The 27,674-nt window shown below is 47.9% G+C and overlaps 1 protein-coding gene across 1 annotated transcript in view; it reads right to left on the minus strand.

The window, feature by feature from the left end:
* MAPK12 (mitogen-activated protein kinase 12) overlaps window positions 1-27,674 on the minus strand; it is a 64,004-nt gene that overhangs the window by 15,492 nt on the left and 20,838 nt on the right. Inside the window, exons 7-9 of the mRNA XM_070755415.1 lie at window positions 26,176-26,290; window positions 21,505-21,576; window positions 20,868-20,947 (exon numbers count right to left, since the gene is read on the minus strand). Coding sequence (XP_070611516.1) covers window positions 20,868-20,947; window positions 21,505-21,576; window positions 26,176-26,290 — 267 coding nt within the window. The remainder of the gene's footprint in view (window positions 1-20,867; window positions 20,948-21,504; window positions 21,577-26,175; window positions 26,291-27,674) is intronic.

Raw genomic sequence — 27,674 nt, forward strand, 5'->3', positions numbered from 1 at the left:
TCTCCCTGCCGAACTGAAGCGAGGATAGACCGGAGTGAATGCATCTTGAACCTCCGGTACTTGATGTAGAGGTTTAGTTGCTGAAGGTTCAAGATCAGTCTGACTCCTCCCGACGACTTCGGGACAAGGAACACCACAGAGTAGAACCCCTCGCCCCGTTGGTCTGAGGGTACTTCCTCTATGGTTCCAATCACCAACAGATGCGATATCTCTTGTTGTAGGAGGGACCTTTTCTGGGGCTCCGAAGGAATAGGGCAGGGAAAAAATCGCTGAGGTGGACGGTAAAGAAATTCCAGTTTTAGGCCTTGATCTACCGTGGAGGTCGCCCACGCGTCTGTTGACGTGGACCCCCAACGGTTTGCGAAATGTGCCAACCTGCCGCCCAATGGAAAGGGATCCCGAGAGTCACTTATTTTTCCGAAACCCACGATTGGCTCCCCGGAAAGGCCGGCGGCCCTGTGAGGATCTGTTGCGGTCCTGAAAGTAGGGCCTGTCGGACCTAAAAAAAACCTGGTTGGAGGAGCCCTGGAAATAAGGCCTCGCCGCCTGGGTAGAGGTGGAGGCGGGCTCCTGCCGAAAGGGCTGGCATCTTTGATAGGGCGTGAAGCGTCGCTCTTGCCTCCTGTTTGACTTGGGCATCACCTTCTTCTTATCCTTGTCCTCTATTAACACCTCATCAAGGACTTCACCAAAAAGCTTTTTACCCGTAAAGGGGGAAGATGCCAGGGACCACTTCGACTTCACGTCCGCCTGCCAGTGGCGGAGCCATATAAGACGGCGAGATGCCACCGATGAGGCCATGGCCCTGGATGCGAACTTGGCCGCGTTCGCGGTGGCGTCAGCCGAAAACTCCGTGGCCGCCAGGAGCTTGTTGAGATCCTGCCTGAGGCGGCCATCCTCCGGATTTACCCTCGATTGAATCTCTCTAATCCAGAGGAGGGTGGCCCTGTTAAAAAACGAGGCCGCAAAAAAGAAGTTGGCACATATTACCATGCATGGTGGACCTGTCCGGAGACAAAAATATTTTGGAATAAAGTAGAGAATTGGATAAATGAAATAACAAAAGAGAAGATAAAAAAATCTCCTGAATTTTTTCTATTGGGTATTTCAAACATAAAGTATAAAAAAGAAATTTACTATTTAATAATACATATATTGACAGCGGCACGAATAACATTCGCGCAGAAATGGAAAGAAAAGACGATACCGAATGACACTGAGGTGTTTAAAAAAATTATAGAGTGTGCAGAACTAGATATGATGACTAAACGTTTGAACAATCAAACCGAAACAGAATTTTATAAAATTTGGGATAAAGTATATGATTGGTGGAATGTTAAAAACAGTAAAAAAATTAAATATATAAGAATAAATGACTATTTTAAAATCATAAGATAGAATTATATAGTTTATATTATAACTAACTTAGAAGTGTTTATATTATCTCCTTCTTGTATTACTAATAATTTGTTTATTGCTTTTTGATATATATATACAGTGGTACCTCAAGATACGAACTTAATTGGTTCCAGGAGGAGGTTCGTAAGGTGAAAAGTTCGTAACATGAAACAATGTTTCCCATAGAAATCAATGGAAAAGCGATTAATGCGTGCAAGCCCAGAAATTAGAAACCCGCAAGCCGGTCTGCCATCGCCAAAGGAGTCCCGAGTCTCCCGTTCTCTTCTCCCCCCCTGCCCCTTCGCCGTCCCTGCCTTCGTTGCCAAGGATCCCGAGTCTCCCGTTCTCTTGTCTCACCCCCCCCGCCCCTTCGCTGTGCCTGAGCGCTGTGAATTAAAGTTGCCGGCAAGGATCCCGAGTCTCCAGTTCTCTTCTCTCACCCCACCCCCACCCATTTGCCGTGCCTGAGCTGTGTGAATTAAAGTTGTAGGGAAGGATCCCGGGTCTCCCGTTGTCTTCTCTCATCCCCCCACCCATTTGCCGTGCCTGAGCTGTGTGAATTAAAGTTGCCTGCAAGGATCCCGGGTCTCCCGTTGTCTTCTCTCATCCCCCCACCCATTTGCCGTGTCTGAGCTGTATGAATTAAAGTTGTAGGGAAGGATCCCGGGTCTCCTGTTGTCTTCTCTCATCCCCCCACCCATGTGCCGTGTCTGAGCTGTATGAATTAAAGTTGCCTGCAAGGATCCCGGGTCTCCCGTTGTCTTCTCCCATCCCCCCACCCATGTGCCGTGTCTGAGCTGTATGAATTAAAGTTGCCTGCAAGGATCCCGGGTCTCCCGTTGTCTTCTCTCATCCCCCCACCCATGTGCCGTGTCTGAGCTGTATGAATTAAAGTTGCCTGCAAGGATCCCGGGTCTCCTGTTGTCTTCTCTCATCCCCCCACCCATGTGCCGTGTCTGAGCTGTATGAATTAAAGTTGCCTGCAAGGATCCCGGGTCTCCCGTTGTCTTCTCCCATCCCCCCACCCATGTGCCGTGTCTGAGCTGTATGAATTAAAGTTGCCTGCAAGGATCCCGGGTCTCCCGTTGTCTTCTCTCATCCCCCCACCCATGTGCCGTGTCTGAGCTGTATGAATTAAAGTTGCCTGCAAGGATCCCGGGTCTCCCGTTGTCTTCTCCCATCCCCCCACCCATGTGCCGTGTCTGAGCTGTATGAATTAAAGTTGCCTGCAAGGATCCCGGGTCTCCCGTTGTCTTCTCCCATCCCCCCACCCATGTGCCGTGTCTGAGCTGTATGAATTAAAGTTGCCTGCAAGGATCCCGGGTCTCCCGTTGTCTTCTCTCATCCCCCCACCCATGTGCCGTGTCTGAGCTGTATGAATTAAAGTTGCCTGCAAGGATCCCGGGTCTCCCGTTGTCTTCTCTCATCCCCCCACCCATGTGCCGTGTCTGAGCTGTATGAATTAAAGTTGCCTGCAAGGATCCCGGGTCTCCCGTTGTCTTCTCCCATCCCCCCACCCATGTGCCGTGTCTGAGCTGTATGAATTAAAGTTGCCTGCAAGGATCCCGGGTCTCCCGTTGTCTTCTCCCATCCCCCCACCCATGTGCCGTGTCTGAGCTGTATGAATTAAAGTTGCCTGCAAGGATCCCGGGTCTCCCGTTGTCTTCTCTCATCCCCCCACCCATGTGCCGTGTCTGAGCTGTATGAATTAAAGTTGCCTGCAAGGATCCCGAGTCTCCCGTTGTCTTCTCTCATCCCCCCACCCATGTGCCGTGTCTGAGCTGTATGAATTAAAGTTGCCTGCAAGGATCCCGGGTCTCCCGTTGTCTTCTCTCATCCCCCCACCCATTTGCCGTGCCTGAGCTGTGTGAATTAAAGTTGTAGGGAAGGATCCCGGGTCTCCCGTTGTCTTCTCTCATCCCCCCACCCATGTGCCGTGTCTGAGCTGTATGAATTAAAGTTGCCTGCAAGGATCCCGGGTCTCCCGTTGTCTTCTCTCATCCCCCCACCCATTTGCCGTGTCTGAGCTGTGTGAATTAAAGTTGTAGGGAAGGATCCCGGGTCTCCCGTTGTCTTCTCTCATCCCCCCACCCATGTGCCGTGTCTGAGCTGTATGAATTAAAGTTGCCTGCAAGGATCCCGGGTCTCCCGTTGTCTTCTCTCATCCCCCCACCCATGTGCCGTGTCTGAGCTGTATGAATTAAAGTTGTAGGGAAGGATCCCGGGTCTCCCGTTGTCTTCTCTCATCCCCCCACCCATTTGCCATGCCTGAGCTGTATGAATTAAAGTTGCCTGCAAGGATCCCGGGTCTCCCGTTGTCTTCTCTCATCCCCCCACCCATTTGCCGTGTCTGAGCTGTATGAATTAAAGTTGTAGGGAAGGATCCCGGGTCTCCCGTTGTCTTCTCTCATCCCCCCACCCATGTGCCGTGTCTGAGCTGTATGAATTAAAGTTGTAGGGAAGGATCCCGGGTCTCCCGTTGTCTTCTCTCATCCCCCCACCCATTTGCCGTGCCTGAGCTGTATGAATTAAAGTTGCCTGCAAGGATCCCGGGTCTCCCGTTGTCTTCTCTCATCCCCCCACCCATTTGCCGTGTCTGAGCTGTATGAATTAAAGTTGTAGGGAAGGATCCCGGGTCTCCCGTTGTCTTCTCTCATCCCCCCACCCATTTGCCGTGCCTGAGCTGTATGAATTAAAGTTGCCTGCAAGGATCCCGGGTCTCCCGTTGTCTTCTCTCATCCCCCCACCCATTTGCCGTGTCTGAGCTGTATGAATTAAAGTTGTAGGGAAGGATCCCGGGTCTCCCGTTGTCTTCTCTCATCCCCCCACCCATTTGCCGTGCCTGAGCTGTGTGAATTAAAGTTGTAGGGAAGGATCCCGGGTCTCCCGTTGTCTTCTCTCATCCCCCCACCCATGTGCCGTGTCTGAGCTGTATGAATTAAAGTTGCCTGCAAGGATCCCGGGTCTCCCGTTGTTTTCTCTCATCCCCCCACCCATGTGCCGTGTCTGAGCTGTATGAATTAAAGTTGCCTGCAAGGATCCCGGGTCTCCCGTTGTCTTCTCTCATCCCCCCACCCATGTGCCGTGTCTGAGCTGTATGAATTAAAGTTGTAGGGAAGGATCCCGGGTCTCCCGTTGTCTTCTCTCATCCCCCCTCCCATTTGCCGTGCCTGAGCTGTATGAATTAAAGTTGCCTGCAAGGATCCCGGGTCTCCCGTTGTCTTCTCTCATCCCCCCACCCATTTGCCGTGTCTGAGCTGTATGAATTAAAGTTGCCTGCAAGGATCCCGGGTCTCCCGTTGTCTTCTCCCATCCCCCCACCCATGTGCCGTGTCTGAGCTGTATGAATTAAAGTTGCCTGCAAGGATCCCGGGTCTCCCGTTGTCTTCTCTCATCCCCCCACCCATGTGCCGTGTCTGAGCTGTATGAATTAAAGTTGCCTGCAAGGATCCCGAGTCTCCCGTTGTCTTCTCTCATCCCCCCACCCATGTGCCGTGTCTGAGCTGTATGAATTAAAGTTGCCTGCAAGGATCCCGAGTCTCCCGTTGTCTTCTCTCATCCCCCCACCCATGTGCCGTGTCTGAGCTGTATGAATTAAAGTTGCCTGCAAGGATCCCGGGTCTCCCGTTGTCTTCTCTCATCCCCCCACCCATTTGCCGTGCCTGAGCTGTGTGAATTAAAGTTGTAGGGAAGGATCCCGGGTCTCCCGTTGTCTTCTCTCATCCCCCCACCCATGTGCCGTGTCTGAGCTGTATGAATTAAAGTTGCCTGCAAGGATCCCGGGTCTCCCGTTGTCTTCTCTCATCCCCCCACCCATGTGCCGTGTCTGAGCTGTATGAATTAATGTTGTAGGGAAGGATCCCGGGTCTCCCGTTGTCTTCTCTCATCCCCCCACCCATTTGCCGTGCCTGAGCTGTATGAATTAAAGTTGCCTGCAAGGATCCCGGGTCTCCCGTTGTCTTCTCTCATCCCCCCACCCATGTGCCGTGTCTGAGCTGTATGAATTAAAGTTGTAGGGAAGGATCCCGGGTCTCCCGTTGTCTTCTCTCATCCCCCCACCCATTTGCCGTGCCTGAGCTGTATGAATTAAAGTTGCCTGCAAGGATCCCGGGTCTCCCGTTGTCTTCTCTCATCCCCCCACCCATGTGCCGTGTCTGAGCTGTGTGAATTAAAGTTGTAGGGAAGGATCCCGGGTCTCCCGTTGTCTTCTCTCATCCCCCCACCCATGTGCCGTGTCTGAGCTGTATGAATTAAAGTTGCCTGCAAGGATCCCGGGTCTCCCGTTGTCTTCTCTCATCCCCCCACCCATTTGCCGTGCCTGAGCTGTGTGAATTAAAGTTGTAGGGAAGGATCCCGAGTCTCCCGTTCTCTTGTCTCACCCCCCCACCCCTTCGCCGTCCCTACCTTCGTTGTCAAAGCGCTGGGGAGGGAGGCTGTACTGTATCTATCCATCTATCCATCCATCCATCTGTATCTATCTCTCATCTATCTATCATCTATCCATCCATCCATCCATCCTTCTATCTATCTACTGTATCTATCTATCTATCTATCTATCTATCTATCTATCTATCTATCTATCTATCTACCTACCATCCTTCCTTCCTTCCATCCATATCTATCTATCTATCTATCTATCTATCTATCTATCTATCTATCTATCTATCTATCTATCTATCTATCTATCTATCTATCTATCTATCTATCTATCTACAGTACTGTATCTATCTATCCCCCACAGCGTAAAACACGAACGTTGCCAGCGCTATTCCTGAAGGGGTCTTGAACCTCCGGTTACCTCCCCCTCCCTTCCCCGTCCCTGTCTTACTGGGGGAAGCACTTTGGAGGGAGATTAGCCGGCCATTCTGCCCCTCCCCCAGCCAAAAATGCAAAGCCGGACTGTCGCCAAAGGAGGCTTAACTGCAATTAGGCTGTCCGAGAAACATAAGGAAAGGGGGGAGGGAGGGAGGCAGAGAGAGAGGCAAGCCACGGGGGAGGTTCTCCCCTCTGGCAGGCTGGCTGTGTATTGGTTGGGCATGCTCCTCCTCCCCACCTCTGATTTGCTCTTTTATTTTTAAGCCTTAAAGTTTCAGCAGATTGTCCTGCTCTTCTTCTACCTCCTCCTCCCCCCACCCAAAATTCTTCCTAGCAACCAGGCCACCAATGACCATCTCTGATGACCTTTGAGCTGGTCAGTTTCGTTTCTAAATCTCTGATGACCTTTGAGCTGGTCAGTTTCGTTTCTAAATCTCTGTCCACCATTTTCTGGAGTTTCTTGTTTGTGTTAGAACTGTTTTAATAACAGTAAAAAACCCCATCAAACGCAATCTCAGTCATGTCTCCTAAAAAGGTTCCTGCAAAAAGCGGTGAGGGTAAACAGAAGAAGGAGCCAATGACTATGGATATGAAGCTTGAAATAATCAAGAAATATGGGGAAGGCGCTCGTGTGGTGGACCTTGCGAGGGAATATGGCCGGAATAAAAGCACAATTGGCACCATTTTGAAGCAGAAGGAGGTTCTGATGGCTTCAAAACCAGCCAAGGGAGTGACAATAAGGTCTCATCGTCGCTGTGATGTGAATGATGAGATGGAGAAGCTCCTGCTGTTATGGCTGCAAGATAAACAGCTTGCAGGATATTCGGTAAGTGAGGCCATGATTAGAGAAAAGGCTCTAGTCATATATGAAGATTTGGTGAAAGATATGCCTGGGACATCAGAAGATGAAGGGTCTTTCAAGGCCAGTCGGGGCTGGTTTGAAAGATTTAAGATAAGGACTGGCATACACTCTGTGATGAGGCATGGTGAGGCTGCGAGTTCAGATGCTAAAGCTGCAGAAAAATTTGTAGTGACATTTGCAGAACTCATTGATGCAGAAGGCTATGTCTCACAGCAAATTTTCAACTGTGATGAGACGGGCCTCTTCTGGAAAAAAATGCCAAGGAGGACCTTCATCACAGCAGAGGAGAGGAAGATGCCTGGGCACAAGCCTATGAAGGATAGGCTGACCCTTGCCTTGTGTGCCAATGCCAGTGGGGACTGTAAGGTGAAGCCTCTCCTCGTCTACCATTCTGAAACCCCTCGAGCATTTAAGGCACACAGGTTGACCAAGGAAACCCTTCCGGTTTTGTGGCGGTCTAACGCAAAGGCCTGGGTCACCAGGATTATTTTTGTGCAGTGGGTCAACCTGGTGTTTGGCCCCACAGTCAAGAAGTTTCTGCAGGACAATGATTTGCCACTCAAGGCCCTCCTTCTGCTGGACAATGCTCCTGCTCATCCACCAAACCTCATAGAGGACATTTTGGAGGAATTCAATTTTGTTCGTGTGCTTTTCTTGCCACCAAACACCACACCTCTCCTCCAGCCCATGGACCAGCAGGTGATTGCAAATTTTAAGAAGATATACACGAAGCACCTATTCAAAAGGTGCTTCGAGGTGACGGAAAGCACCAACCTCACCCTTCGAGAGTTCTGGAAGGACCATTACAACATTGCCACCTGCATCAGTCTCATTGATTTATCTTGGCAGGGGGTTTCCAGGAGGACCCTGACCTCTGCCTGGAAGAAACTGTGGCCTGGAGCAGTGTCCAACAGAACATCCGAGACGTTGGAGGAGGCTGAACCCATCATCCTTGAGGAAATTGTGTCCCTGGGACAATCTATGGGCCTGGAGGTTAACGAAGATGACATTGAGGACCTCGTAGAGGAGCATAGTGAGGAGCTGACAACAGAGGAATTGAAGGACCTACAGCAGCAGCAGCAGTCGGAGGTTTTGAAAGCTTTGCAGGAAGAAACAGCAGAGGAGGAGGAGGAAATACCCACAAGGGACATTAAAGAAATGCTGTCGATGTGGGAGAAGTTGCGCAGCTTCGTTGAAATGAAGCATCCGGAAAAAATTGCAACAGTTCGTGCAGCAGACCTTTTCAATGACACCTGCCTTGCGCACTTTAGAAAGATTTTGAGGGGGAGAAGTAAGCAAACTTCTCTCGATAGGTTTTTTGTTAAAGGACCCCTTAAGAGTGCTGTAGTTCAAGAAAAAAGACGTAGGCTTGATGAAAGTGAGGATGATCCAACCTCTCAAGCACCTAGTCCTCCAACAAGCTCAAGCACCTAGTTGTCAGGTCTGACTTAACTAAATTTACTTACTTAAAAGATAATAAATTAAGTTTTTGTTAATGTAGTGTACAGTACACTGTACTGATGTATTTTTTCATTCTTATCTCTCCTGCCACTTTCCCCACTCGCCACTTCTTCCTCCCCCTGCCACCACTACCCCTCTCGCTTCCACATTAGAGAAGAAATAAAAGCTCCAAATTTGGGTGGGGGGAGGAGGAGGAGGAAGAGGAGGAGGACAGTCGCTGCCAAGTGAAGAAGGTGAGGTGAATTTTAAAAAATCCAAAACTTTAAGGCTTGAAACAAAAAGGGACTCTGAGATGACCAGGAGGAGCATGCTCCTCCCATACACCCTGGACCCACCACACAGGAGAAACTCCACTGCCACTTCCCTCTCTAGTTGCCCCTCTCCCCATTTCACTCACATCACTTCCTCCACATGCACACATTCTTACATTCCTAGGACAGCAATCTTACACTTCTTATTCCCCCTTCAACCTCCCATTATGTTTACAGGAGAGCCAACTTGCAATTTTTATCCCCCCCCCAACCTTGCTTCATGTTTCTATGACAGCAAAGGTTGGATAGATGGATAATGGATGGATGGATAGATAGATGGATGGATGGATGGATGGATAGATGATAGATAGATGATAGATGGATAGATGATAGATATGGATAGATAGATAGATAGATAGATAGATAGATAGATAGATAGATAGATAGATACTGTAGATAGATAGATGATAGATAGATGGATGGATGGATGGATGGATGGATAGATAGATGATAGATAGATAGATGATAGATGGATAGATGATAGATAGATAGATACAGATAGATGGATGGATGGATGGATGGATGGATGGATAGATAGATGATAGATGGATAGATGATAGATAGATATGGATAGATAGATAGATAGATAGATAGATAGATAGATAGATAGATAGATAGATACTGTAGATAGATAGATAGATGATAGATGGATGGATGGATGGATGGATGGATGGAAGGGTGGGTGGGTGGATAGATAGATAGATACAGTAGTAAAGTACTGTACAGTGTTGCCTCCCTCCCCAGAGCTTTGGCCACAAAGGTAGGGACTGCAAAGGGGTGGGAGGTTGAGAGAAGACAACAGGAGACCCGGGATCCTTCCCTACAACTTTAATTCACACAGCTCAGGCACGGCAAATGGGTGGGGGGATGAGAGAAGACAACGGGAGACCCGGGATCCTTCCCTACAACTTTTAATTCACACAGCTCAGGGACTGCAAAGGGGTGGGGGGATGAGAGAAGACAACAGGAGACCCGGGATCCTTCCCTACAACTTTAATTCATACAGCTCAGGCACGGCACATGGGTGGGGGGATGAGAGAAGACAACGGGAGACCCGGGATCCTTGCAGGCAACTTTAATTCATACAGCTCAGACACGGCAAATGGGTGGGGGGATGAGAGAAGACAACGGGAGACCCGGGATCCTTGCAGGCAACTTTAATTCACACAGCTCAGGCACGGCAAATGGGGGGGGGGGATGAGAGAAGACAACGGGAGACTCGGGATCCTTCCCTACAACTTTAATTCATACAGCTCAGACACGGCAAATGGGTGGGGGGATGAGAGAAGACAACGGGAGACCCGGGATCCTTGCAGGCAACTTTAATTCACACAGCTCAGGCACGGCAAATGGGGGGGGGGGGATGAGAGAAGACAACGGGAGACTCGGGATCCTTCCCTACAACTTTAATTCATACAGCTCAGACACGGCAAATGGGTGGGGGGATGAGAGAAGACAACGGGAGACCCGGGATCCTTGCAGGCAACTTTAATTCACACAGCTCAGGCACGGCACATGGGTGGGGGGATGAGAGAAGACAACGGGAGACCCGGGATCCTTGCAGGCAACTTTAATTCACACAGCTCAGACACGGCACATGGGTGGGGGGATGAGAGAAGACAACGGGAGACCCGGGATCCTTGCAGGCAACTTTAATTCATACAGCTCAGACACGGCAAATGGGTGGGGGGATGAGAGAAGACAACGGGAGACCCGGGATCCTTGCAGGCAACTTTAATTCACACAGCTCAGGCACGGCAAATGGGTGGGGGGATGAGACAAGACAACGGGAGACTCGGGATCCTTCCCTACAACTTTAATTCATACAGCTCAGACACGGCAAATGGGTGGGGGGATGAGAGAAGACAACAGGAGACCCGGGATCCTTCCCTACAACTTTAATTCATACAGCTCAGACACGGCACATGGGTGGGGGGATGAGAGAAGACAACGGGAGACCCGGGATCCTTGCAGGCAACTTTAATTCATACAGCTCAGACACGGCACATGGGTGGGGGGATGAGAGAAGACAACGGGAGACCCGGGATCCTTGCAGGCAACTTTAATTCACACAGCTCAGGCACGGCAAATGGGGGGGGGGATGAGAGAAGACAACGGGAGACTCGGGATCCTTCCCTACAACTTTAATTCATACAGCTCAGACACGGCACATGGGTGGGGGGATGAGAGAAGACAACGGGAGACTCGGGATCCTTCCCTACAACTTTAATTCATACAGCTCAGACACGGCACATGGGTGGGGGGATGAGAGAAGACAACGGGAGACCCGGGATCCTTCCCTACAACTTTAATTCATACAGCTCAGACACGGCACATGGGTGGGGGGATGAGAGAAGACAACAGGAGACCCGGGATCCTTGCAGGCAACTTTAATTCATACAGCTCAGACACGGCACATGGGTGGGGGGATGAGAGAAGACAACGGGAGACCCGGGATCCTTGCAGGCAACTTTAATTCATACAGCTCAGACACGGCACATGGGTGGGGGGATGAGAGAAGACAACGGGAGACCCGGGATCCTTCCCTACAACTTTAATTCATACAGCTCAGACACGGCACATGGGTGGGGGGATGAGAGAAGACAACAGGAGACCCGGGATCCTTCCCTACAACTTTAATTCATACAGCTCAGACACGGCACATGGGTGGGGGGATGAGAGAAGACGACGGGAGACCCGGGATCCTTGCAGGCAACTTTAATTCACACAGCTCAGACACGGCACATGGGTGGGGGGATGAGAGAAGACAACGGGAGACCCGGGATCCTTCCCTACAACTTTAATTCACACAGCTCAGACACGGCAAATGGGTGGGGGGATGAGAGAAGACAACGGGAGACCCGGGATCCTTCCCTACAACTTTAATTCCCACAGCTCAGACACGGCAAATGGGTGGGGGGATGAGAGAAGACAACAGGAGACCCGGGATCCTTCCCTACAACTTTAATTCACACAGCTCAGACACGGCACATGGGTGGGGGGATGAGAGAAGACAACGGGAGACCCGGGATCCTTCCCTACAACTTTAATTCACACAGCTCAGACACGGCAAATGGGTGGGGGGATGAGAGAAGACAACGGGAGACTCGGGATCCTTCCCTACAACTTTAATTCATACAGCTCAGACACGGCAAATGGGTGGGGGGATGAGAGAAGACAACGGGAGACCCGGGATCCTTGCAGGCAACTTTAATTCACACAGCTCAGACACGGCAAATGGGTGGGGGGATGAGAGAAGACAACGGGAGACTCGAGATCCTTCCCTACAACTTTAATTCATACAGCTCAGACACGGCAAATGGGTGGGGGGATGAGAGAAGACAACGGGAGACTCGGGATCCTTGCAGGCAACTTTAATTCACAGCGCTCAGGCACGGCGAAGGGGGGGGAGGGTGAGAGAAGAGAACGGGAGACTCGGAAGCCCCGCCGCCTGGCTGTCACCTTTTAAAACAGCCGGGGGGCTTCCCAGCAGCCTCCCGAACGCCAAACCCGGAAGTTCGGGTTTGGCGTTCGTAAGACGAAAAAAGTTCGTAAGAAGAGGCAAAATTTTTCTGAACCCCGGGTTCGTATCTCGGGTTGTTCGTAAGACGAGGGGTTCGTATCTTGAGGTACCACTGTATATATATATGTATATTATTTTTCATGATTTTTCTTTTAAAAAAAACATATAAAGAAACTTAATTAACAATTTTAATTTTAAAAATTTATAACTAAACTTAACGATAATGTAATCTTCAAGTGTGGTTTTTCTGCTTAGATCTGATAATAGTTAGAGTTTTTTATATTTTGTATTAGTTAGACTTCTATGATAAGCGGAGCAAAGGTAGCTCCTTAAATGTTCAATGTTGTATGTCTTTGTTTGTTTTCTTTTGAAAATAATAAAAAATATTTTTTTTTAAAAAAAACGAGGCCGCAGAGGCAGCTCGAATAGCCCACTTTGCCATCTGGTGAGTCTTTCTGACCACGTTCTCTGCCCGTTTATCTTCGGCCTTCAGTCCCTCCTGGGACTCAGAAGGCACCAGGGCATTAGAAACAAGGCTTGTGATGGGCTTGTCCACCGTTGGAAAATTTAACAGGTCCTCCATGGCCTAATCAAATGAATAAAATTTACGGTCCAGGACAGATGGACCCTGAGCCGCTGCCGGGTTCTCCCAAGGACGTTGGATGGTCTCGAGGAACATCTGTGAAGAAGGTATGCCCACAGTTTCTTGCTTGGGGAAAACAAAGAGACCCCCCGTGACAGGGGCGTCAGCAGTGGGCTCTGTCTGTCTCCCCTCACCAGCTTGATCGATAGTCAATTTAGCCTTGTTTAACAAGACCTTGTAAAGGGAAGACTTGAACAGACCAGTGAAGGAGGGTTGCTCCGGCGGTTGTTCATCGCCTGACAGGTCATCATCCTGGTCACTGAAGGCCTCCCTGGCGGAATCCTCCTCCTCCATAGAATCAGCCAATGACTGCGTGGCTGGGGCTATCCACGGATCTCGGAGCCTCAACGGTGGTGGCCCCGCTGGTTGTTGTTGGTGCGCCCCTACAGCCAGGCCCTGGGAGTATGCCTGAGTAATCAAGTCCTGAAGGGCCGGAGGAATGCTCTGCCAAGCGTTTTGAGGGCTGCGCAGCCCCGCTGCTGTCGGAGTAAACGTGGCTGACTGCGCTGGGCCACCGGATGCCTGTGTAGACACCTGAGAAAGTGGATAAACTGCAGGCCATACGGATGGCTGTCTTGCGTAGATGTAGGCATCCTGCGCAGGGCCCGGAGCCCTCTGGGTAGGGCGCTCAGGGCGCTCAGGGGACCAGTCCCTCTCTGAGGCCAAGCCTACAACCCCTGGTGTAATCACGGGGGAGGCTGGCAAGGGAGTTGGCCCAAATGACCCTGCTGACAAGGAGGCCTGCTTCTGGGACGCCTCCAACTGTTTCTCAAGGGCTCGAATTCTCTTTTCTGCCTCCCTCAGAGAGGCCCCTTGAGAAGTCTTTGCCCTCTGGCCCTTATCCTTGGGGGTGCCGGGTTTAGTTGAGACCATAGCCTCCTCTGCCGAAGGAACTGGTGTCTCTGCCATTCTATTTTTGTACTTAAACACTCACGATTTCTCCTGAGATCACAAACCGCTCAGCAAGGCACGCCAGGAGAAACTCTAAGAATAACAGACTATCTCCCTGACACCCACAGAGCCTGCGTGTCCCCAGGCAGATTTGACAAGTTTCCGAGCCGTTTGAGCGTGACGTCACGCTATTACCCGGCCTCTCCAGCAGGCTGCAGCCCGGTTGCCCCGGCAACCGTCCAAACACACTAAGCGCGCCTGCGGCTCTCGGCACCAAGAACAGTTGTCATGGAAATGGGCGGGAAGCTCCTTGCCTGTCCCACCCGAACTCTCCTCTAAAAATGGCCGCCGCCACAGCCCAGCGATTTTCCTCAGCCTGAGGAGACGCCTCAGAAGCCTTCAGCTCACCAGGCGGCCAGAGGAGGATCGGAGGGGCGCTTCTAGCTCATTAATCTTCTCGCGGCGTTTTCGCCACAGGGAGCAGGCCCCCCATGGCGTCAGCCGCTTTACACTGGCACCGGGCGCTACCGCGGAGGCAGGCAACCCGGGGGCTCCATCCCAACTTACTCCTGAATTGTACCAAGGAGTAGAGGAGCCGCAGCCTAAAGGGATCGCCCCACGGAGGGTAGGAACCCTATGCTGCCCCAATGGAGCTGCCCCATCTTGTGCCTGTAAAGAAAAGAAAAGGAGAGAAAAACCATTAACACAAGGTAAACACAACCTTCCTAAACGTATATATGTAACCTTTGATTTTAATCTTAAACTCTAAACATTCAACTTAAACCTTAGTTGAACACCAGAACAAAAAACTCTGAGTCCCATTACTGCGACTGAGTTTTTTAGACTGGAGGGCTAAGGGGGCGGTGCCTGGCTAATATTTAAATTAAACTCAGTCCCTACCAATCAGACTGTAGAATTACCCATGTTGGACTCTCCTTGCAAGTGCATTGGAGAATAGACTGGTAACAGGTTTGTCTACCGGCGGAAAGGCCAACAGGTCTTCCATTTGTTGGTCGAAGGCGTAGAACTTACGGTCTAGGTTGGATGGGCCCTGTGCTGCCGCCGGGTTCTCCCAAGGGCGCTGGATAGTTTCCAAAAACAGGTGCGAGGAAGGGATGTGCACTGTCTCTTGTTTCGGAAGGACAAACAGACCCCCCCGTAGCCTGGGCCGAAGCTGATGCAACAGGTTGTCCGCCCTCTCCTGCCTGTTCGATAGTCAGTTTGGCCTTGTTGAGCAAGACCTTGAACAGTGAGGTCTTAAAGAGACCTGTGAAGACAGGTTGTTCATCCCCCGACAGGTCATCCTCCCGATCACTGTAATCCCCCCTGGAAGAGCCTTCCTCCTCCATAGTCCCGGTCAGGGAGTGTGAGGCCAGAGTAGTCCAGGGGTCCCTGAATCTCAGTGTGGGTTGCCCTACCGGTGCCTGTTGTTGCTGTGCCCCAGTCTCAACTCCCTGGGAGTATGCATTGGCGATCAAGTCCTGAAGGGCCTGGGGCATGCTCTGCCAGGTATCCTGGGAGCTACGCAGTCCCGCTGCCGTTGGCGTGAAGGTGGATGACTGTGCTGGGCCATATTGAGGAGGAACATAAGCCTGAGGTGTAAAAATGCCAGGCCAAATAGAAGGTTGTCTCCCCCAGTTGAACCCCTCTGGGGGAGTAGGTTGTGAAGGGCGTTCAGGAGACCAGTCCCTTTCTGAAGCCGAGCCTGCTACCCCTGGAGCGATCATGGGGGAGGCTGGCGGAGGCGTGGGGCCAAAAGCCCTAGCTGAAAACGAGGCTTGCTTCTGTGTGGCCTCCAACTGCTTCTCAAGGGCTTTTATCCGTTTCTCAGCCTCCCTGAGAGAAGTACCCTGAGAGGATTTTGTCCTCTGACTCTTCTCCTTTGGGGTACTGGGCTTAGTAATGGCGGTGGCCTCCTCCCCTGCGTGGGCTGGTGTTTCTGCCATAAGTCTCCCCTTATAAACACACGGACTGAGACAAAGGAGGGTACAGGAGCCAGCAAGAACCGCTCGACCTTGTACTCCAGGGAATGGCGAAGTACAAATTAACGGTTTTTTTAGACCTTAGGCCCCTGCTGCGCCTGCGTGTCACCAGGGCAGAGCAGGGCTTGTGGTGGAGAACGTCACAGGCAAATCCCGATGTCCCCAGCAAGCCGATTGGCTGCGCCCAAAGCATGGCCTATGGTTGCCATGGGAACCGCCTATGCTACCGCCCAGTAGCTGTGGCCCCAGCTTAAAGGACGGCCCGGCCGCCTATCCAGGAGACGGGCGGGGACTCCTCCCCCTCCCCTGCCTGCTGCCGAAAGCATGGCTTGGGGTTGCCATGACGACCGCCAACGCTACTGCCGAGTAGCTGCGGTCCCGGCGTGGAGGCAACATGGCCGCTGAAACGGGCGGGAACTCTTCCTCCGTTCCCGCCCTTCTGCCCCCCCCAAGATGGCGGCACCCAGTGCCGGCGATCCTGATCGTCCTGAGGGACCCCTTATGTAAGCCTCTGGCACTCCGGGGGCTTCTTGAGGCTTCCCGCTCTTCTTTGCGGCATATCCGTCATGGAGGGCAGACCCCCCATGGCGTCAGCTGACCACCGGGCGCTACCACGGAGGTGAGCAACCTGGGCGCTCCTCTGAGGTCCACCAACGGGCTTCCAGCTGTGTGGACCACCAACCAGAGGAGCTGCAGCTCAGGGGGTTAAACCCACGGAGGGTATTAACCCAGGCTGCAAAGGATGAAGCCGCCCCCTGTTGTGCCTGAAAGAGAGGAAAGAAAAAGAAAAAAACATTAGAACAGTAAAAGAACAACATTAGAAATTTTATTAAAATATAGAAAGATGCCCTATTAAACCTAAGTTTAACAGGAGAAAACAACTCTTAGTCCCATTACTGCGACTGAGTTTTTTAGACTGGAGGGCTAAGGGGGGCGGTGCCTGACTAATATTTTAATTAAACTCAGTCCCAACCAATCAGACTGTAGAATAACCCATCTTGGACTCTCCTTGCAAGTGCATTGGAGAACCTCTGCTTTCCTGTCTTCCGGCTTTAGGCTGTCGCCTGTCTCCGAAGGCACCAAAAAATCAACTGCATCACTGGCTGATCAATCGGAGGAAATTCCAGCAACTTCTCCACCTCCTTATCAAAGGTGTAAAATTTCCTCTCCACTGCAGAGGGGCCTTGTGCCGCTGCTGGGTGCTGCCAGGGACGTTTAACGCTCTCTCGGAAAATCTCTGAGGAAGGTATGTGGTCTGACTCGGGTTGAGGCTCTTTAAATAAGACAGTAGACGGTTTTGCCCCATCAGTAGTTTCTGTTGGCTTTGCAGGGCCAGGGCAAGTCTACCGCTTGTTTGGCTTTGTGAGGCAAAATCCTAAAAATCGATGTTTTGAACAAACCAGCCGCTACAGGCTGTTCAGGAGGTGTTTCATCATCTGAAAGTTCATAGTCCTTCTCAATGTCATCTAAAGGGGACGCTTCATCAGCACAAGACCCCAAACCCGAGGGGGGCGGTGCAGACTAGAGATTTTTGGATGGAACTGGGCGAGGATGTTGGCTAACTTGATTCACTCCCGCCGCCATCCCCTGAGAATAAGTGTTTGTGATCATTTCTTGTAAGGCAGGAGACATCTGGTGCCAGGTTTCAGGCTGTGCTCGCAACCCAGCTGCTGTGGGCATAAAGGTAGCTGAGGGGCCCTGCGTGCTCCTTAAAGAATGACTTGCAGAGCCTGGCCTGGTCTCACTATGGCCAGGAGAAGGCAGAACCTGAGCCATGGTTACAAACTGCCTGTCTGGAGACCAGTCTCTTTCCAAATATGTCTCTACAGGCCTCATGACAGATTGAGACATTGGGGAGTCTCTGGCCAAGGACAAATGACAAGGCATCGCAGGCATCACCGGAATGCCTCCTTCAGGGAGGATGAAGAGACTGGGAGGCCTTGGCTTTATCCCTAGGTTTGGACTTGACTTTGTCCTTAGGGGCATTAGGAGGAGAGGTCACCTTCTCAGGGATATGATCCTCCATAGTACTCACAAGTAAGGTCTGCCGGCACCGGAACTTACAGAAAACAAAGCACTCGCTATCACTAGGTGAAAATGGCGACCGGGACCTCCAAAGGCTTGCACATGCGCAGAATAGCCCAACTGTTCTTCGCGCCTATCAACTAGGCGGAGAGGAACTTTCCCGCCTTGCCAATCATGGTGAGTGTGGGAAATAAACGTCCCAAAATGGCGGCGCGCTGAGGTAATCCTCTGTAGCGCTTGTGCCCTCCGTTCTACGAAGCAGACAGACTCCTCGGAGAGGTCAGGCAATGCCGTGGTCAGCCTCTCTTCGCTCTCCGCTGGAGCTCAAAAAAGCCTCAAATCGGCCACGGCAGCAGCAATCACTTTGGCCGCCGAACAGCTGAGAGGCGCTGGCAAGCAGCTAAACCATCATTTCTCTTCAGGAACTCCGTTCCTCGAGCTTCCCAGTGGGGGGGGGGCAGATCCCCCCACCTTCAGCTCGCAGCCGGGTTTGGCCTCGGAGGCCAGGGACCCCAGGCTGTGTTGCTCCTCGATCGGGGCAGTACCCTCTGAGGAAAGGGTCCCCCGAGAAGAAATCGGTGGGGGCGGTGCCCGCGGAGGGCAGAGACCCCTTCCTGACGATCTTCCTTCACCTACAGAAAAGACAAGAAAAAGAAAACATTACAAAGGTAAATTGCATTTAATATTCAACTTTCTACTACTCAGTGAAAACTTAACAGTCTCTACTCAGGGACTGAGTTTTTAAAACTGAGCTCATGGGGGCTGCTAAGGGGGCGGTGACTGTTAATTATTTAAATTAACTCAGTCTCTACCAATAGGATTGGTTAATAACCCATGTTGGACTCTCCTTCCAGAGGCAATGGAGAATCAGGGAAATTATGAATCTTGGAAATGTGCACACACATAAAGGTTTTCCTTTTCCAGTCATGTAATTAGAATGCAGTACTGCAGGCTATTTCTGCTGTCTGCTAGCAATTTGGCAGTTCAATTCTCACCAGACTCAAGGAAGACTCAGCCTTGCATCCTTCCAAGGTCAGTAAGATGAGGACCCAGATGGTTGCAGCCAATATGTTGACACTATAAACCGAGAAGGCTGTAAAGCACTAAGAAGTGGTTTATACTGTAAGTTTAAATGCTGTTGCTATGTACAATTCTAGGGGTCGGTGCTCATTCTTTCTTTCATTCATTTATTTAATCAGACTTCTATGCCGCCCATACCTCGGTATTCAGGGTGGCTAGCACTTAGATTTATATACTGCTTCACAGTACTTTACAGCTCTCTCTAAGCAGTTTACAGAGTCAGCATATAACCCCCAACAATCTGCATCCTTATTTTACCCACCTGGGAAGATTGGAAAGCTGAGTCAACCTTGAGCCTGGTGAGATTTGAACTGGTGAATTACAGCCAGCAGTCAGCAGAAGCAGTTTGCAGTACTGCACTCTACCCACAGCACTACCAAGGCCAAGAGAGTCAGCATTGTCCGAAGACACTTCTGTGGTCATTTGGCCAGCATGACTATACACTGATGTGCACAGAACACTGTTATCTTCCCATTGAAATGTTACCTATTTATTCACATTTTGCATACTTTAGAACTGCTAGGTGGGCAGGAGATGGTAGAAGTAATGAGCTCACCCGCTCACAGGGCACTCAGATCTCATACCCAGCTGACAAGTTCAGAGGTTTTAACCGCTGAGCCACCTCATTCCCAGTATATATTTATTTTATTTATTTATTTGTTTGTTTTGTCAAGTATGTATTGGTGGTACACAAAGATATAACAATATTTATATACATGATACTATATACACATAAAGTCAGCCCCTGTGTTAATATTCTGAACCAACTGTAATAAATGAATTAAAATTGGGCAGAAATTATTGATCCCCATGTTCAAACTTCTCTCTGCAAACGGGACTAAAACAGGTAACCTGTCTTTCAAAGATACTAGAGCTCCTCATTGGCTTACTACAGAAAACCTTATAAGGTCACTACAAAAGAAAGTGCTATGTACAGGCGGTTCTTAACTTACAAACTTTGGTTTAGTGAATATTTGAAGTTACAAAGGCATTAGAAAAGTGACTTACAACTGAATCTTACATTTGCATCAGAACATCCCCATGGTCATTTGATCAAAATTTGGTCATTTGGCAATTGAAATGCATTTATGACAGTTGTAGTACCCGGGAGTAATGTGATTGCCATTTGCGATCTACATAGCTGGCTTCCGATGATAAGCAAAATCAATGTGAGAGCCATATTTGTTTAACAAAAAGGTTGTAAAATTGGACATGACTCACGTAACAACTTAACAACATAAATTCGGGACTCAATTATGGACATAAGTCTAGGATTACCTGTATACAATGTTAAGTCCAATTTGTAGTGAAATCAAATTTTCTTGTGCTTTTTATTTTTGTCTATGTGATTTTTAATTTTTATGAATTAAATTTATGTAGCTATGGATCTAATCAGAATTGATTTCAGAAGTCTCTTGGATAGGATAAACAGCTTTCCACCTCTCTCTTTCTTTGATTTTAGATTATTTTCTTGCGATCATATGACAATTTCTCACATCAGGTTTACCTCACACGAAAAGGGGAAGTTCAACAACATCATAAGGGTAAAAGAATCAGAATAATTAATTTAAAGTTTTAAACACAAGATGCCTGAATTATTTCTTTTTAAAAATTAGAACCATGTAAAATTTCTGTGATGTATAGCTTTTAAGATAGCAATCATTTATATTTATGGGGTATTGATAACTGTGAATAAAAAAGTGTATTTAAAAATTCAACTAAAAAGTTTCTAATAGTTTCTAATCAGATTTCCTTAGTTTGCTGCTTTCTACACCATGGTAAATGAAAATCTCAAAATAGAACTAATACATTTAAGTACCAAAGACCATCCATTTCTGAACCTGCTCATGTAAATTTGACAAAAGCGGCAACTTACATCTTGGCTTTGTAGTTTCTGAACAAAATCCTGAGTTGGTGTGCCTGTAACTTTCATAATTTCTGTAAGCTGATCCAGATCTGAATGTCAAAGTCAGGAATCAAATATCCAGTCAGCATGTCAGAATGATATAATTAATCTGATTTGTAAAAACTTCATAACTACATTAAAATTTTAGATTTCTTTCTTTGATAAACTAGTATCAATTATCTCATATTCCAAATTTTGAAGAGAGAAAGCTACGTTTGTCTTTAAACACTGATTCTTCATAACTCATTTTGAGCTTCTAAAAATGTCCATGACAATAAAAAAAAGAGAGAAAAGGATAAACTCAAAGATTAGCTGCATCAACGCATATAAAATAAACTAAAATATAATCCTATGTGCCAAGTTTTAGAACAAAAATATGACTTTCAACCAGCATTTAATTATAATTAATTAATTAATTAAAAAGTGCTATTAATCTTGCAACTTTCTGGCAAAGCTATAAACCTCCAAAGCTGGCTTGATGGTTGCAAGCATATAGCTCAAATGATACAATTTTTCACTTTAAGTGATTATGAAGTGACTTACTTTGATACCTGAATTTTTGCATATTTCTCCAACTTAATATGAAACATTCATCAAAAAAGGATACGATCATTGCCCTTGAAAAGAGGCCTTCCTGTTATCATCTCAGCCATTATACACCCTACCGACCAGATATCCACTGAAATACAGAAAATGCACCAATTAAATTGGTGTGAGCAGCATCTAAATTCAGTTCATCAATCAACAACAAAACCTTTAAAAAGAAAGCAACAACACAAAATCAGTGTTTTGTGTGTTCTATTTCTGCAATTTCAATAGTTCAGGAAATGCTTTTTTAGAATGTTGAAGGCCTGAGCTACAGGCATCTTCTTTGTTTCAAAGTTTCTGTTATTTAGCATTGATGAAGCAGCTAAGTATAATTCACATCAAAGCTGTCTGTTGTGCCAGCTCTTTATTACATTTTAATTTTCTATGTAAGGAGTTCGGCATGATATAGTATCATTTCCATTTTATCTGTTCATAAAACTCAGTTCTATGAATCAGTGGACTCCTATTTTTAAGAAATAAAAATAAAATTTGCCTTTGATTTCCAGGGTGACACTGTTCTTTTATTGTTCTAATCCCAAACCATATTTTGAAATATAAATAGATTATATGCATAATAAAGTACGCCTCTAGATTTGATAGATACAAGACAGTTGCAAGAAAAGGAAGTATTTTCATTCCATTCTGATAGGGGAGTGTGAGTGTGTGTGTGGGAGATATATATGTGGTATATATACAGTAGTATGGTATGTCCCATTCCTGAAGGCTGTTCATTGGACAAAAAATATATATCTTACAGTACATTATGAGCCGGGGTGGCGCAGCAGGTAGAGTGCTATACTGCAGGCCACTGAAGCTGACTGCAAATCTGCAGGTCAGCGGTTCAAATCTCATCACTGGCTCTAGGTTGACTCAGCCTTCCATCCTTCCAAGGTGGGTAAAATGAAGACCCGGATTGTGGGGGCAATACGCTGGCTCTGTTTAAAAAGTGCTATTGCTAACTTGTTGTAAGCTGCCCTGAGTCTAAGGAGAAGGGCGGCATAAAAATTGAATAAATAAATAAATAAATAAATTGCAACAGGTTTTCTGGAAATACTAGCTTCCCTTGTCAGAAATGCAATCAGTACGGTAGTAACTAATAATTAAATTTATTTATTTTATTTATTTATTTGGTTGGATTTCTATGCCAGACATCTCCGCAGACTCACAGGTGGCTTACAAAAATAAGGATAAAATACAGTACAAAATATAGCGAGAGAAACCCAAACCTAAATATCTCCGGGACCGCCTTCTGCCGCACGAATCCCAGCGACCGGTTCGGTGCCACAGAGTTGGCCTTCTCCGGGTCCCATCGACTAAACAATGTCCTATGGCGGGACCCAGGGGAAGAGCCTTCTCTGTGGCGGCTCTGACCCTCTGGAATCAGCTCCCCCCTGAGATAAGGATTGCCCCCACCCTCCTTGCCTTTCGCAAACTTCTTAAAACCCACCTCTGCCGTCAGGCATGGGGGAACTGAAACATCTCCCCCTTGCCCATGTTGTTTTGGTGTTAGATTGATTGTATGCGTGTTTTTTTTTAATATTCTGGGGCTGTTTTTTATGAATTTTTTAGTTTAAAATTGTAATTGGATTTGTGGGTATTGGATTTGTTATTATGTACTGTTTTTACCCTGTTGTGAGCCGCCCGAGTTTGCGGAGAGGGGCGGCATATAAATCCAATAAATCTAATCTAATCTAATCTAAAACTGAGGTTAAAATCCCAAAGATATAAAAACCAGGCATTCACATTCATTCTGACTACAATCACATAATCATATCCTCAACAAGAACGAGATGAGCTCAATGGCTCCAGGCCTGTTGGCAAAGGTAAGTTTTTAAGACTTTGCGAAAGGCTAAGTGGGTGGGCGCGGTGCGGATTTCTGGAGGGAGTTTGTTCCAGAGGCCTGGGGCAGCCACAGAGAAGGATCTTCACCTGGGCCCCGCCAGCCAGCATTGCTTAGCTGATGGGTCTCTGTGGCCACTTGGGTATATGAGGTAGCAGACGGTCCCATAAGTAATTAGCATAGTAATTTATTTATTTGTTGAATTTATATCACTGCCTATTCACTCATGGTGACTCAAGGCAGCTTACAGAATATGGTACCACATTTAAAACAATAAACACTAACAAAAAGAATCAAATAAATTAATATAGTACAATAAAACAAAATCACCCTCCATTTCCCAACCTGGCAACAGCAGATCACGCAAACTATTTAATGGGCTCCATCCTGCTCTGGGTTCCCCAGGCCCTCTGGCAGAACCAGGTCTTCGGTCCCTGAAGTGGGGGCCGTACTAATATCCAGGGGGAATGAAGTTCCAGAGAGAGGGAGCCACTAAGGAGAAAGCCCTTCTTCTGGGTCCCACTAGGTGTACAGTGATCCCCCGCTCGTTGCGAGGGTTCCGTTCCAGGACTCCCCGCAACGAGCGGGTTTTCGCGAAGTAGCGCTGCGGAAGTAAAAACACCATCTGCGCATGTGCAGATGGTGTTTTTAACTTCCGCAGCGCTAGCGAGGAGCCGAAGATTGGGGGCGGCGCGGCTGTTTTAAAACGTTGCCGCTGACATGGGGGGCTCGCTAGCACCCCCCCGAACCCCCAATCCGGGTTTGGGGGGGTGCTAGCAAGCCCCCCATGTCGGCGGGGACGTTTTAAAACACCCGCGCGGCTTTCCAATGAGTCCCGAAGACAACGCGGAAGTTTGACGTTTGTCTTCGGGACTCATTGGAAAGCTCTGATTGTTTTAAAACAGGCGCGCCGTTCTCCGCTGACTCCTGGCGAACGTCCCCGCTTTAGGAGTCAGCGGAGAACGGCGCGCCTGCTTTAAAACGATCGGAGCTTTCCAATGAGTCCCGAAGACAAACGTCAAACTTCCGTGTTTGTCTTCGGGACTCATTGGTCCCTTGCTAGCACCCCCCCAAACCCGGGTTGGGGGTTCGGGGGGGTGCTAGCGAGCCCCCCATGTCGGCGGCGACGTTTTAAAACACCCGCGCGGCTTTCCAATGAGTCCCGAAGACAAACGCGGAAGTTTGACGTTTGTCTTCGGGACTCATTGGAAAGCTCCGATCGTTTTGAAACAGGCGCGCCGTTCTCCGCTGACTCCTGGCGAACTTCCCCGCTTTAGGAGTCAGCGGAGAACGGCGCGTCTGTTTTAAAACGATCAGAGCCGGCCGGCTCCGATCGTTTTAAAACAGGCGCGCCGTTCTCCGCTGACTCCTGGCGAACTTCCCGGGCGAAGGGCGGGCGAGCGGGTGCTTCGCCCTCCCGCCAGCAAGAGGGGGAAGACCCAGGGAAGCCGCCCAGCAGCTGATCTGCCGGGCGCCAGCTACGCATGCGTGCCCATAGAAAAAAAGGGCACGCATGCGCAGATGGTGTTTTGACTTCCGAGTTCAAAAATCGCAAATTACCCTGTTCGCAATGGTCGGGGACGCAATAACCGGGGGATCACTGTATCTCCCTCAGAGATGAGACTCGCAATATTCCCTGCCTCCATGATCTGATGGATCAGGTAGATGTAACTGACAAGAGACGGTCCCTCAGATAACCTGGCCCCAAGCCATGAAGACCTATAACGGTGACAACCAGCATGTTGAATTGCACCTGGACGGAAATCGGCAACCAATGCAGTTCCCGCAGGAGAGATGATACATGTACGCACCGGTATCTGCACAAAATCATGTGGGACACTGCAATTGCACCAACTGGAGCTTCCAGATGCTCTTCAAGGGAAGCCCCATTTAGAGCGTGTTGCAATAGTCAAGGTGGGAAGCGACTAGGCCATGAGTGACTCTGAGTAGGGACTGTTGGGCCAGGAAAGGGCATAACTAGCGTATAACCCACAGTTGCACAAAGGGCCTTCTTGGCTATGACCAGGAGTCACATGTCCCAGAAAAACCCTAGATTATGCACAGGGTCTGTTTGGGGTAGTGCCACCCCGTACAAATACTAAAAATTAGTGCAGAGAAATCTATTGTTGGTCTAAGTTGGTCTAAGTCTGCAGGATAGCATGACGAGGAGAAAACTGGGAGATTTTATGTAATCACACTGCTGATACATGTATCTGACATAGGAATACATGTATTAAAGGTAATACTGGTAGTCTTCATGATGGTAATTGGGCTGTAGGATATGCGATGGTTTGTGAGAGGCCAACATAGTGGGACTATGACAAAACTTTCAGAATCAGTTATAAGTCTCCTTTTTCAGTGCTACTGTACCTTCAAATAGTTGCTGAACATTGGCTCACATGATACATGGTAAACAAAAAGTACTTGTAGCAAAGTTTTCAGGAGTTACATATAGCTATCTGGCTTCGAAGTCCCTATAGTAAGGGGCCACTGTTAAGAATGGCTGAATCAGACAAGGGAAGTCGGACATTGCAAAAATGGCACAGCCTTGAAACCCAAGAATTTCAGAAACCTACCCGATGTTGTACAGATGATTAGAACTAAGATGTTTCCCTCTAGAAATGACATAGAAATTAATATGGAAAAGGCTACACTTTCCGTTGTTCAATACTTTGCAATTTTATTCAATGCAAATCAAAAAATTGAGTTTTCTTGTTGATCTACAAAGAGATCATAAGATACTTACTGTAAAGCTGTTAACTCTTTTGCAATAAAAGTGATGAAATTATATAATCACTGATTACAAAAACCCCAGCACAGAAAACAGTTTCTAGCAAATACAAATATTACCTGTTTGTGTATAATGCATCCAATTAAGTATAACTTCTGGGGCTCGATACCACCTAGTAACCACATAGCCAGTCATCTCACTATCTGTATGTCTTGCCAGCCCAAAATCTAAAATCTGTTTTAGAGGAACAAAATATAATCAATTTTCCTTTCATTGTCGTAAAAACCAAAATGAGATTTGTTCATGTTAGAAAATATCCTTAACATTTACCTAACAATCTAAACTATTCCCTTGAAAATAGTTTTAAAAGATGCCTGACAGATTACGTTATATTTCTGTCACGCTGCTAAAATGCTTATTTCTCATATCCATATATTTTCTCATTATCTTCATTCAACTTACATTATCCAAATAATTGATTGCAATAAAATGATTCCCTTATTTTAGAGGAATGCAAATTGTTATTTAAATTTGTAGACTCATTCATATTAAATAACATTTTTGCAAGTAAAGAATAAGAATCTCAAAAGCCTATTCATTACACGCTATTTATTCAAACATCATAAACACAAGTTTGATATATTACATTTTTCCTGATCGTAGTAACTGGAAATCCCAGTTCACAAAAATTATCCGTTTACATTATATGATCATAAAGGCGAAAAACTGAAACCATGTGAATTTGGTTTATTACTCATACATTCACAGTTACTGAGAAACCTTTGAACTTACTTTAGGCCATGACAATGTATTTGGCAGAAACAAATTTTCTACCCCCATTATGAGCTACTTCAAAATGCCATGCAAAGGGTCAAAGACCTGGGATCTCTAAGCATTACATAGGGTTCAGGATTACTATGCCCAAAGTTGATGGAAATGTAATTTGAAAATCAATCTCATTGCTCATTACTGCATGTACCAACATGTGGATCCAACTCAATGCAATTTTTAAAATTAAATTGTTATGATTTTAAAAACGAAATAAAGCACTTACAGGTAATCCTCCACTTACAACTACAACTGGACTTGAAATCTTGTTGAATGAGATACCATGTGACTACTTTGTTCATTGACTGCAATCCTGGATTTCTCACTTGCAACTTAAGCAAGGTGTGGGTCGTTAAGTGGACTGATGGGCTTCCAGGGCATGGTGGAGAAGGGAGAGGGCCCAGGCTAGGGAGAATGATCACAAGAATGCTGGGTTTCGCTAGTGTTTTTGCCAGATTTGAGGACCATCCAGTTTTGCCGCGGAAGCAAAAAACCGCACCGAAACATGGGCATACCTGCATCTCCATGCATGATTGCGCTACCTGCACAAGTGCAGTAGCATAATTGCGCTGGACTCCACTAGCACTCAGAGCAACGGGGCCAAGCACAAATCACCGTTCCACCTTAGCAGCCCATCTCTGGGACAATCCCTCAAGAGCATGGAATGATTTTTCTCCCTGCAAAGGGAGATAAAGTCCCTCTGCACACTAGGGGTACGGATCTGAAATCCAATCTATCCTCCATTTGCAAACTTCCCTGCTGATTCCCTTGTTGACTTTCTGGGTGTTAG

Source organism: Erythrolamprus reginae, chromosome 6 (genome assembly GCF_031021105.1).
Source record: "Erythrolamprus reginae isolate rEryReg1 chromosome 6, rEryReg1.hap1, whole genome shotgun sequence".
NCBI lineage: Eukaryota > Metazoa > Chordata > Lepidosauria > Squamata > Dipsadidae > Erythrolamprus > Erythrolamprus reginae.